The 12,076-nt window shown below is 48.5% G+C and overlaps 1 protein-coding gene across 9 annotated transcripts in view; it reads right to left on the reverse strand.

Moving 5' to 3' along the window:
* LOC110529177 (ryanodine receptor 3) overlaps window positions 1-12,076 on the reverse strand; it is a 245,343-nt gene that overhangs the window by 142,259 nt on the left and 91,008 nt on the right. For all 9 annotated transcript variants that reach the window (XM_036984659.1, XM_036984663.1, XM_036984662.1 and 6 more), the window contains 4 exons: window positions 10,751-10,884; window positions 6,155-6,236; window positions 4,783-4,942; window positions 931-1,123 (listed from right to left, as the gene is read on the reverse strand). In XM_036984659.1, the coding sequence (XP_036840554.1) occupies window positions 931-1,123; window positions 4,783-4,942; window positions 6,155-6,236; window positions 10,751-10,884 (569 nt within the window). The remainder of the gene's footprint in view (window positions 1-930; window positions 1,124-4,782; window positions 4,943-6,154; window positions 6,237-10,750; window positions 10,885-12,076) is intronic.

Here is a 12,076-nt window from a genome sequence, read left to right on the forward strand (position 1 = left end):
CTACCTGCACCTACTGCTGTTCTAAAAGAACTGTCGACTGACAACCACCATCCCCACAGCCTTCTCACCTCATTACAGTTCCTTATTAATGTGCCTAATAATTCATTAATTAACCTAGCTGGACGCTTACTTGACCCCTACGGAGAAGCTGTGTGTGTGAGTTTGTGTGTGTGTCCACAAGTATGCGTCTGTGTGTGTGAGTGTGTGTGTGTCCCCACAAGTATACGTCTCTGTGTGTGTGTCTGTGTGTCCACAAGTATGCGTCTGTGTGTGTGTGTCTGTGTGTGTGTGTGTCCACAAGTATCTGTCTGTGTGTGTGTCTGTCTGTCTGTGTGTGTGTGTGTGTGTCCACAAGTATCTGTCTGTGTGTGTGTGTGTGTGTGTGTGTGTCTGTCTGTCTGTATGTGTGTGTGTGTGCCTGTCTGTGTGTGTGTGTGAAGTGTGTGTGAAGTGTATGTGCCTGCCTGCCTGGGTGTGTGTGTGTCTGCCTGCCTGGGTGTGTGTGACTGTGTGTGTGTGTGTCTGTCTGTGTGTGTGTGTGTGTGTGTGTCTGTCTGTGTGTGTGTGTGTGTGAGGTGTGTGTGAAGTGTATGTGACTGCCTGCGTGCCTGGGTGTGTATGTGACTGCCTGCGTGCTTGGGTGTGTGTTTGTGTGTGTGTGTGTGTGTGTGTGTGTGTGTGTGTGTGTGTGTGTGTGTGTGTGTGTGTGTGTGTGGTGTGTGTGTGTGTGTGTGTGTGTGTGTGTGTGTGTGTCTGTCTGTCTGTGTGTGTGTGTGTGTGTGTGTGAGGTGTGTGTGAAGTGTATGTGACTGCCTGCATGTCTGTGTGTGTGTGTGTGTGTGTGTGTGTGTGTGTGTGTGTGTGTGTGTGTGTGTGTGTGTGTGTGTGTGTGTGTGTGTGTGTGTATGTGTGTGTGTGCTGGCCCCTTACTTGACCCCGGCTGAGAAGCTGACCACAGGGAAGAAGAATCCGTCTGTGTTGAAGTCTTCAAACATGCCCTGTACTGGCTGGCCGTTGATCCTGAAGGACATGGAAGGAGCGCCCAGGTCCAGACAACAGCTCACCACGTCATCGTTGTTCAACAGGTGTTGGTTGATGGAGGCCACTGCCCGGGGGATACGGCCTGGAGAGGGGAGGAGAGGAGAGGATGGATGGATGGATGCTTGTTTGTTTTTGAGACATCTCCACCACCGTTTCCCTCCTGTGAACTAGAGACAGACATGGAGTAGGGAAGTCATGGAGAACAGACTGAGTCTGGGGCCTCTTCAGACAGGGAGTAGGGAAGTCATGGAGAACAGACTCAGTCTGGGGCCTCTTCAGACAGGGAGTAGGGAAGTCATGGAGAACAGACTCAGTCTGGGGCCTCTTCAGACAGGGAGTAGGGAAGTCATGGAGAACAGACTCAGTCTGGGGCCTCTTCAGACAGGGAGTAGGGAAGTCATGGAGAACAGACTCAGTCTGGGGCCTCTTCAGACAGGGAGTAGGGAAGTCATGGAGAACAGACTCAGTCTGGGGCCTCTTCAGACAGGGAGTAGGGAAGTCATGAGGAACAGACTCAGTCTGGGGCCTCTTCAGACAGGGAGTAGGGAAGTCATGGAGAACAGACTCAGTCTGGGGCCTCTTCAGACAGGGAGTAGGGAAGTCATGGAGAACAGACTCAGTCTGGGGCCTCTTCAGACATGGAGTAGGGAAGTCATGAGGAACAGACTCAGTCTGGGGCCTCTTCAGACAGGGAGTAGGGAAGTCATGGAGAACAGACTGAGTCTGGGGCCTCTTCAGACAGGGAGTAGAGAAGTCATGAGGAACAGACTCAGTCTGGGGCCTCTTCAGACAGGGAGTAGGGAAGTCATGGAGAACAGACTCAGTCTGAGGCCTCTTCAGACAGGGAGTAGGGAAGTCATGGAGAACAGACTCAGTCTGGGGCCTCTTCAGACAGGGAGTAGAGAAGTCATGAGGAACAGACTCAGTCTGGGGCCTCTTCAGACAGGGAGTAGGGAAGTCATGAGGAACAGAGTCAGTCTGGGGCCTCTTCAGACAGGGAGTAGAGAAGTCATGGAGAACAGACTCAGTCTGGGGCCTCTTCAGACAGGGAGTAGGGAAGTCATGGAGAACAGACTCAGTCTGGGGCCTCTTCAGACAGGGAGTAGGGAAGTCATGGAGAACAGACTGAGTCTGGGGCCTCTTCAGACAGGGAGTAGGGAAGTCATGAGGAACAGACTCAGTCTGGGGCCTCTTCAGACAGGGAGTAGGGAAGTCATGGAGAACAGACTCAGTCTGGGGCCTCTTCAGACAGGGAGTAGAGAAGTCATGGAGAACAGACTCAGTCTGGGGCCTCTTCAGACAGGGAGTAGGGAAGTCATGGAGAACAGACTCAGACTGGGGCCTCTTCAGACAGGGAGTAGGGAAGTCATGGAGAACAGACTAAGTCTGGGGCCTCTTCAGACAGGGAGTAGGGAAGTCATGGAGAACAGACTCAGTCTGGGGCCTCTTCAGACAGGGAGTAGGGAAGTCATGGAGAACAGACTCAGTCTGGGGCCTCTTCAGACAGGGAGTAGGGAAGTCATGGAGAACAGACTCAGTCTGGGGCCTCTTCAGACAGGGAGTAGAGAAGTCATGAGGAACAGACTCAGTCTGGGGCTTCTTCAGACAGGGAGTAGGGAAGTCATGGAGAACAGACTCAGTCTGGGGCCTCTTCAGACAGGGAGTAGGGAACTCATGGAGAACAGACTCAGTCTGAGGCCTCTTCAGACAGGGAGTAGGGAAGTCATGGAGAACAGACTCAGTCTGGGGCCTCTTCAGACAGGGAGTAGGGAAGTCATGGAGGACAGACTCAGTCTGGGGCCTCTTCAGACAGGGAGTAGGGAAGTCATGGAGGACAGACTCAGTCTGGGGCCTCTTCAGACAGGGAGTAGAGAAGTCATGGAGAACAGACTCAGTCTGGGGCCTCTTCAGACAGGGAGTAGGGAAGTCATGGAGAACAGACTCAGTCTGGGGCCTCTTCAGACAGGGAGTAGGGAAGTCATGAGGAACAGACTCAGTCTGGGGCCTCTTCAGACAGGGAGTAGGGAAGTCATGGAGAACAGACTGAGTCTGGGGCCTCTTCAGACAGGGAGTAGGGAAGTCATGGAGAACAGACTGAGTCTGGGGCCTCTTCAGACAGGGAGTAGGGAAGTCATGGAAAACAGACTGAGTCTGGGGCCTCTTCAGACAGGGAGTAGGGAAGTCATGGAGAACAGACTGAGTCTGGGGCCTCTTCAGACAGGGAGTAGGGAAGTCATGGAGAACAGACTGAGTCTGGGGCCTCTTCAGACATGGAGTAGGGAAGTCATGGAGAACAGACTCAGTCTGGGGCCTCTTCAGACAGGGAGTAGAGAAGTCATGGAGAACAGACTCAGTCTGGGGCCTCTTCAGACAGGGAGTAGGGAAGTCATGGAGGACAGACTCAGTCTGGGGCCTCTTCAGACAGGGAGTAGGGAAGTCATGGAGAACAGACTGAGTCTGGGGCCTCTTCAGACAGGGAGTAGGGAAGTCATGGAGAACAGACTGAGTCTGGGGCCTCTTCAGACAGGGAGTAGGGAAGTCATAGAGAACAGACTCAGTCTGGGGCCTCTTCAGACAGGGAGTAGGGAAGTCATGGAGGACAGACTAAGTCTGGGGCCTCTTCAGGCAGGGAGTAGGGAAGTCATGGAGAACAGACTCAGTCTGGGGCCTCTTCAGACAGGGAGTAGGGAAGTCATGGAGGACAGACTAAGTCTGGGGCCTCTTCAGACAGGGAGTAGAGAAGTCATGGAGAACAGACTGAGTCTGGGGCCTCTTCAGACAGGGAGTAGGGAAGTCATGGAGAACAGACTGAGTCTGGGGCCTCTTCAGACAGGGAGTAGGGAAGTCATGGAGAACAGACTCAGTCTGGGGCCTCTTCAGACAGGGAGTAGGGAAGTCATGGAGAACAGACTGAGTCTGGGGCCTCTTCAGACAGGGAGTAGGGAAGTCATGAGGAACAGACTCAGTCTGGGGCCTCTTCAGACAGGGAGTAGGGAAGTCATGGAGAACAGACTGAGTCTGGGGCCTCTTCAGACAGGGAGTAGGGAAGTCATGAGGAACAGACTCAGTCTGGGGCCTCTTCAGACAGGGAGTAGGGAAGTCATGGAGAACAGACTGAGTCTGGGGCCTCTTCAGACAGGGAGTAGGGAAGTCATGAGGAACAGACTCAGTCTGGGGCCTCTTCAGACAGGGAGTAGGGAAGTCATGGAGAACAGACTCAGTCTGGGGCCTCTTCAGACAGGGAGTAGGGAAGTCATGGAGAACAGACTGAGTCTGGGGCCTCTTCAGACAGGGAGTAGGGAAGTCATGAGGAACAGTAAGGGCAGTGTAAGGTGTCAAATGGTAGGAAGTGCAGAGGGAAGATAGATAGATAGATAGATTAGATAGATAGATAGATAGATAGATAGATAGATAGATAGATAGATAGATAGATAGATAGATAGATAGATAGATAGATAGATAGGGTCTGGGCCTATTTAGACAAGGGTCAGTGTGACTGATGAGGAAAGGTTGGTTGAGGGGTTTAATGTACTGTTACTTTTCCTTTGCTCTTGACCACAAAACGATTACCTCAGGATTTCAATGCCCAACTCTCAAAACAGCAGTGGTATTTCACATCACGAGGGCAGAGAACTTATACAGTATAAGCTTCAACGTGACATTAAAATAACAGTGTAAGGCACAGAAAGAACTGTGGGTAAAACCAGGACAGGTGAGCATTCAAAACCTCAGAGGACGTACCTGACCACAGGTAGAGTCCGTCAAAGCTGTATGAGTAGAGGTCATCCCCCACCCCATTGCCCCCCCAGCCCTCTCCAGCCCCCGGGTAGGGGGCGTAACCCTTAGTGGAGGCCCATCCCACACGCAGGTGAGATGGCTCACTGGTCACATAGTGGTCCACCTGAGAGAGAGAGAAAGAGAGAGAGAGAGAGAGAGAGAGAGAGAGAGAGAGAGAGAGAGAGAGAGAGAGAGAGAGAGAGAGAGAGAGAGAGAGAGGGGGTCAGACAGACAGCCAGAGAGAGATAGTATAGACATAGAGAGAGAGAGAGAGTCAGACAGACAACCAGAGGGAGATAGTAGAGAGAGAGAGAGGCAGACAGGTAGACAGACAGAGAGAGATAGTAGAGACAGAGAGACAGGTAGACAGACAGACAGAGAGAGATAGTAGAGAGAGAGAGGGAGACAGGTAGACAGACAGACAGAGAGAGATAGTAGAGAGAGAGAGACAGGTAGACAGACAGACAGAGAGAGATAGTAGAGAGAGAGAGACAGGTAGACAGACAGACAGAGAGATAGTAGAGAGAGAGAGACAGGTAGACAGACAGACAGAGAGAGATAGTAGAGAGAGAGTGACAGGTAGACAGACAGACAGAGAGAGATAGTAGAGAGAGAGAGACAGGTAGACAGACAGACAGAGAGAGATAGTAGAGAGAGAGAGGGAGACAGGTAGACAGACAGACAGAGAGAGATAGTAGAGAGAGAGAGACAGGTAGACAGACAGAGAGAGAGAGATAGTATAGAGAGAGAGAGAGACAGGTAGACAGACAGACAGAGAGAAATAGTAGAGAGAGAGAGACAGGTAGACAGACAGACAGAGAGAGATAGTAGAGAGAGAGACAGGTAGACAGACAGACAGAGAGAGATAGTAGAGAGAGAGAGACCGGTAGACAGACAGACAGAGAGAGATAGTAGAGAGAGAGAGACAGGTAGACAGACAGAGAGAGATAGTACAGAGAGAGAGACAGGTAGACAGACAGACAGAGAGAGATAGTAGAGAGAGAGACAGGTAGACAGACAGACAGAGAGAGATAGTAGAGAGAGAGAGACAGGTAGACAGACAGACAGAGAGAGATAGTAGAGAGAGAGAGACAGGTAGACAGACAGACAGAGAGATAGTAGAGAGAGAGAGACAGGTAGACAGACAGAGAGAGATAGTAGAGAGAGAGAGACAGGTAGACAGACAGACAGAGAGAGAGACAGGTAGACAGACAGACAGAGAGAGAGACATTGGACAAGTGACAAAACACATCTTAAATATTTTACTTGGCAATACTATTTAAAACACAATAATCAAAACACATTTGCAAAGGAATGTAAGAAAAGTAATGTTCACCTGGTCGATCATCAGCTCAAAGTACCACTTCTTATACTGGGCTGAACCCTCCGCCACTCCTAGGAAGATGTTGGGCCTCATACTGGAGAAACACATCCACATTTACAATCACAGTGAGACAGCCAGATAGATTAGACATTATTCATATTTCTATTCCAGGTTTTATGTTTTATTATATTGCAGTCAAAAAAGCTGTGTTGAGATATATTTAATCACACTGATTTGGATAGCAAGACACGTGCAGTTGCAAATCAAGAGTGAATTTATGACTAATGTAATTACCAGAATTACAATGATTACATCATAGATTTAGAATGAAAACACCTAAGAATTACAATGATTACATCATAGAATTAGAATGAAAACACCTAAGAATTACAATGATTACATCATAGAATTAGAATGAAAACACCTAAGAATTACAATGATTACATAAAAAAATTAGAATGATTCTAGTTCTAATTCTACGGTGCATAGGAACAAATCAAAATAAAATAAAATGTTATTTGTCACATGTGCCGAATACAACAGGTGTAGGTAGACCTTACAGCGAAATGCTTACTTACAAGCCCTTAATTAACCAACAACGCAGTTTTAAAAAATTATACCTCAAAAAAATAAGAATAAGAAATAAAAGTAACAAATAATTAAAGAGCAGCAGTAAAATAACAATAGCGAGGCTATATACAGGGGGTACCGGTACAGAGTCAATGTGCGGGGGCACCAGCAATGCAAATAGTCTGGCTAGCTATTTGATTAGATGTCTTATGGCTTGGGGGTAGAAGCTGTTTAGAAGCCTCTCAGACCTAGACTTGGCGCTCCGGTACCGCTTGCCGTGCGGTAGCAGAGAGAACAGGCTATGACTAGGGTGGCTGGAGTCTTTGACAATTTTAGGGCCTTCCTCTGACGCCGCCTGGTATGGATGTCATGGATGGCAGGAAGCTTGGCCCCAGTGATGTACTGGGCCGTTCGCACTACCCTCTGTAGTGCCTTGCGGTCGGAGGCCGAGCAGTTGCCATACCAGGCAGTGAAGCAACCAGTCAGGATCCTCTTGATGGTGCAGCTGTAGAACCTTTTGAGAATATGAAGACCCATGCCAAATATTTTTAGTTTCCTGAGGAGGAATTGGTTTTGCCGTGCCCTCCTCAAGACTGTCTTGGTGTGCTTGGACCATGTTAGTTTGTTGGTGATGTGGACACCAAGGAACTTGAAGCTCTCAACCTGCTCCACTACAGCCCCGTTGATGAGAGTGGGGGTGTGCTCGGTCCTTCTTTTCCTGTAGTCCACAATCATCTCCTTTGTCTTGATCACGTTGAGGGAGAGGTTGTTGTCCTGGCACCACACGGTCAGGTCTCTGACCCGCTCCCTATAGGCTGTCTCGTCATTGTCGGTGATCAGGTCTACCACTGTTATGTCATTTGCAAACTTAATGATGGTGTTGGAGTTGTGCCTGGCCGTGCAGTCATGAGTGAACAGGGAGTACAGGAGGGGGCTGAGCACGCACCCCTGAGGGGCCCCTGTATTGAGGATCAGGGTGGCGGATGTTGTTACCTACCCTTACCACCTGGGGACGGCCCGTCAGGAAGTCTAGGATCCAGTTGCGGAGGGAGGTGTTTAGTCCCTGGGTCCTTAGCCTAGTGATGAGCTTTGAGGGCACTATGGTATTGAACGCTGAGCTGTAGTCAATGAATAGCATTCTCACATAGGTGTTCTTTTTGTTCAGGTGGGAAAGGGCAGTGTGGAGTGCAATAGAGATTGCATCATCTGTGGATCTGTTAGGGTGGTGTGCAAATTGGAGTGGGTCTAGGGTTTCTGGGATAAAGGTGTTGATATGAGCCATGACAAGCCTTTCAAAGCACTTCAGGGCTACAGACATGAGTGCTACGGGTCGGTATTCATTTAGGCAGGTTACCTTAGTTCCTGTTCCCAAGAACACTATGGTGGTCTGCTTGAAACATGTTGGTATTACAGACTCAGACAGGTAGAGTTTGAAAATGTCATTGAATACACTTGCCAGTTGGTCAGCGCATGCTCGGAGTACATGTCCTGGAAATCCGTCTGACCCTGCGGACTTGTGAATGTTGACCTGTTTAAAGGTCTTACTCACATCGGCTGCGGAGAGCATGATCACACAGTCGCCCGGAACAGCTAATGCTCTCATGCATGTTTCAGTGTTACTTGCCTCGAATTGAGCATAGAAGTAATTTTGCTCGTTTGGTAGGCTCACATCACTGGGCAGCTCTCAGCTGTGCTCCCCTTTCCGACGAACGTCAGAGCCGGTGTAGTACGATTCGATCGTAGTCCTGTATTGATGCTTTGCCTGTTTGATGGTTCGTCGGAGGGCATAGCGGGATTTCTTATAAATTCCCAGGTTAGAGTTCCACTCCTTGAAAGCGGCAATTCTACCCTTTAGCTCAGTGCGGATGTTGCCTGTAATCCATGGCTTCTGGTTGGGGTATGTACGTACAGTCACTGTGGGGACGACGTCATCGATGCACTTATTGATGAAGCCAGTGACTGATGTGGTGTACTCCTCAATGCTATCAGAGGAATCCCGGAACATATTCAAGTCTGTTCTAGCAAAATAGTCCTGTAGTTTAGCATCTGCTTCATCTGACCACTTTTTTATTGACTGAGTGACTGGTGCTTCCTGCTTTAATTTTAGCTTGTAAGTAGGAATCAGGAGGATGGAATTATGGTCAGATTTGCCAAATGGAGGGTGAGGGAGGACATTGTACCCGTATATGTGTGTGGAGTAAAGCTGGTCTAGAGTTTTTATCCCTCTGGATGCACATTTAACATGCTGGTAGAAATTTGGTAAAACGGATTTAAGTTTCCCTGCATTAAAGTCCACTAGAAGCGCCGCCTCTGGATGAGCGTTTTCCTGTTTGCTTATGGAAGTATTGTCACGGAGATCTACGTCACCGGCCTTCTAGGCGTCACTGAACTGGATCATTACCACCAACCCCGGACTGTCTCGTCTCATTACGCACACCTGGTTCCCATTCCCCCTGATTAGTATGTGTATATATATGTGCCCTCTGTTCACCATTGTCCTTGTTGATTATTGTTCCATGTCCGTTGGTCTTGTGAGTACCTGTGCTCTGTTGTATCGCCTAATGTGTTACTGTGTTAGTGTGCACTTATTACGGGTCTGGTCCCGTGTATGTTATTACGGGTCTCGTTCCATGTGTTGTTATTACGGGTCTCGTTCCATGTGTTGTTATTACGGGTCTCGTTCCATGTGTTGTTATTACGGGTCTCGTTCCATGTGTTGTTATTACGGGTCTCGTTCCATGTGTTGTTATTACGGGTCTCGTTCCATGTGTTGTTATTACGGGTCTCGTCCCGTGTCTTGTTATTACGGGTCTCGTCCCGTGTGTTGTTATTACGGGTCTCGTCCCGTGTATTGTTATTACGGGTCTCGTCCCGTGTCTTGTTATTACGGGTCTCGTCCTGTGTGTTGTTATTACGGGTCTCGTCCCGTGTGTTGTTATTACGGGTCTCGTTCCATGTGTTGTTATTACGGGTCTCGTCCCGTGTATTGTTATTACGGGTCTCGTCCCGTGTCTTGTTATTACGGGTCTCGTCCTGTGTGTTGTTATTACGGGTCTCGTCCCGTGTATTGTTATTACGGGTCTCGTCCCGTGTCTTGTTATTACGGGTCTCGTCCTGTGTGTTGTTATTACGGGTCTCGTCCCGTGTCTTGTTATTACGGGTCTCGTCCCGTGTGTTGTTATTACGGGTCTCGTTCCATGTATTTATTAGAGGTTTACACCTCACTCTTTGTTGGGATTACAGCCCTGTGTTATATATATATACGTGTTTGTTTTGGGCTTCGTCCCCGTCATGTTCATGACGTAGGCTATATTGGGTAAAGAAATGAAAAAATATATATATTTTCGTATTCCTGCGCCTGGCTCCTATCATTATACAACGTGACGGGTATACGGCTCATTGAGTGTGGTTTTAGTACCAGCATCGGTCTGTGGTGTTATGTAGACAGCTATGAAAAATACAGATGAAAACTCTCTAGGTAGACAGCTTATCATGAGATACTCTACCTCAGGTGAGCAAAACCTCGAGACATCCTTAGATATACATAGACCTCCACCCCTTGTCTTTACCAGAGGCTGCTGTTGTATTGTGCCGATACAGTGTAAAAAACCTACCAGCTGTATGTTGTTCATGTCGTCGTTCAGCCTTGACTGAAACATAAGATGTTGCAGTTTTTAATGTCCCGTTAGTAGTTTAATCTTGCTCGTAGGTCATTGATTTTATTTTCCAATGATTGCACGTTGGCCAATAGAACGGATGTCAGTGGGGGTTTACTCGCTCGCCTTTGAATTCTCCGAAGGCAGTCCGACCTCTCTGTCTTCTCTTGACACAAATGACAGGGATTTGGGCCTGTTCCCAGGAAAGCAGTATGTCCTTCACGTCTGACTCGTTGGACTCGTTAAAGGAAACAGCTTCTACCAGTCTGTGGTGAGTAATCGCTGTTCTGATGTCCAGAAGTTATTTTCAGTCATAAATGATGGCAGCAGCAATATTATGTACAAAATAAGTTAAAAAAAAACACTTTCTACTTCCTGTTACCTCTGAACATCATTGACCAATCGTGTCTGCAGGAGCAGGTCTCTCTTGGGAAGCAGGTGATCACAGATGAGGTTCTGATTGGCTCTCACAGCCACCCCGTTACACACACACAGAGAACACAGGACGTCCAGGATCTAGACAGAGATAGAGGGAGGGAGGGAGGGGGAGAGACAAACAATGGGATTGAGAAAGAATGGATAAAAGGGAGGCACTGGCAGTCTTCAGGATGACCCGTTTGGGGTTATTGTGCGGAAGTGTGTGTGTGTGTGTGTGTGTGTGTGTGTGTGTGTGTGTGTGTGTGTGTGTGTGTGTGTGTGTGTGTGTGGAAGTGTGTGGGGTTATTGTGTGGAAGTGTGTGTGTGTGTGTGTGTGTGTGTGTGTGTGTGTGTGTGTGTGTGTGTGTGTGTGTGTGTGTGTGTGTGTGGAAGTGTGTGTGTGTGTGTGTGTGTGTGTGTGTGTGTGTGTGTGTGTGTGTGTGTGGAAGTGTGTGGGGTTATTGTGTGGAAGTGTGTGTGTGGAAGTGTGTGGGGTTATTGTGTGGAAGTGTGTGTGTGTGTGTGTGTGTGTGTGTGTGTGTGTGTGTGTGTGTGTGTGTGTGTGTGTGTGTGTGTGTGGAAGCGATCGTGTGTGGAAGAACACCCGATGAATATGAGTGCGGTCAAGGTGAACTGAGAGGAATTGGTTAAAACCCTGGGCCTGTTTATAGGACATCAACACAACAAAAGGTGGACATCACATACTGAAACTTTTTAGGGGTCATTCCTCTATACCTCTCCTGTTCTCTACAGTGATCTTCAGATAACCAAGCAAGGTTAGAGATCAATGACAAAGCATCTGGAATTGACTATTTGTTACTAAAGTTATCAGGGTTTGAACATTCCTCTGACTTGTGTTAACATCCTCCCTTGTCTGACAATGTGCACATCTTTTGAACAGAGTCCTATGGGCTGTGGTATGCGCTGCCTCAACACTTCATCATGACATCACTGTACCAGAGGGTAGACAGAATAGGGTGTTAGGAACCGGTCACACTTTTATTCATGTGATGAAGCTTCATCTCTTCTCTGTCTCTCTCTTTCTCTCTGTCTCTCTCTGTCTCTCTCTGTGTCTCTCTGTCTCTCTCTGTCTCTCGGTCTCTTTCTCTCTGTCTCTCTCCCTGTCTCTGTCTCTGTCTCTCTGTCTCTCTCCCTGGCTCTCGGTCTCTGTCTCTCTGTCTCTCGGTCGCTGTCTCTCTGTCTCTCTCTGTCTCTCTCCCTGGCTCTCTGGCTCTCTCTGTCTTTCTCTGGCTCTGTCTTTCTCTGTCTCTCTCTGTCTCTCTTGTCTCTC

The sequence above is a fragment of the Oncorhynchus mykiss genome, chromosome 8 (genome assembly GCF_013265735.2).
Source record: "Oncorhynchus mykiss isolate Arlee chromosome 8, USDA_OmykA_1.1, whole genome shotgun sequence".
In the NCBI taxonomy this organism is placed as follows: domain Eukaryota; kingdom Metazoa; phylum Chordata; class Actinopteri; order Salmoniformes; family Salmonidae; genus Oncorhynchus; species Oncorhynchus mykiss.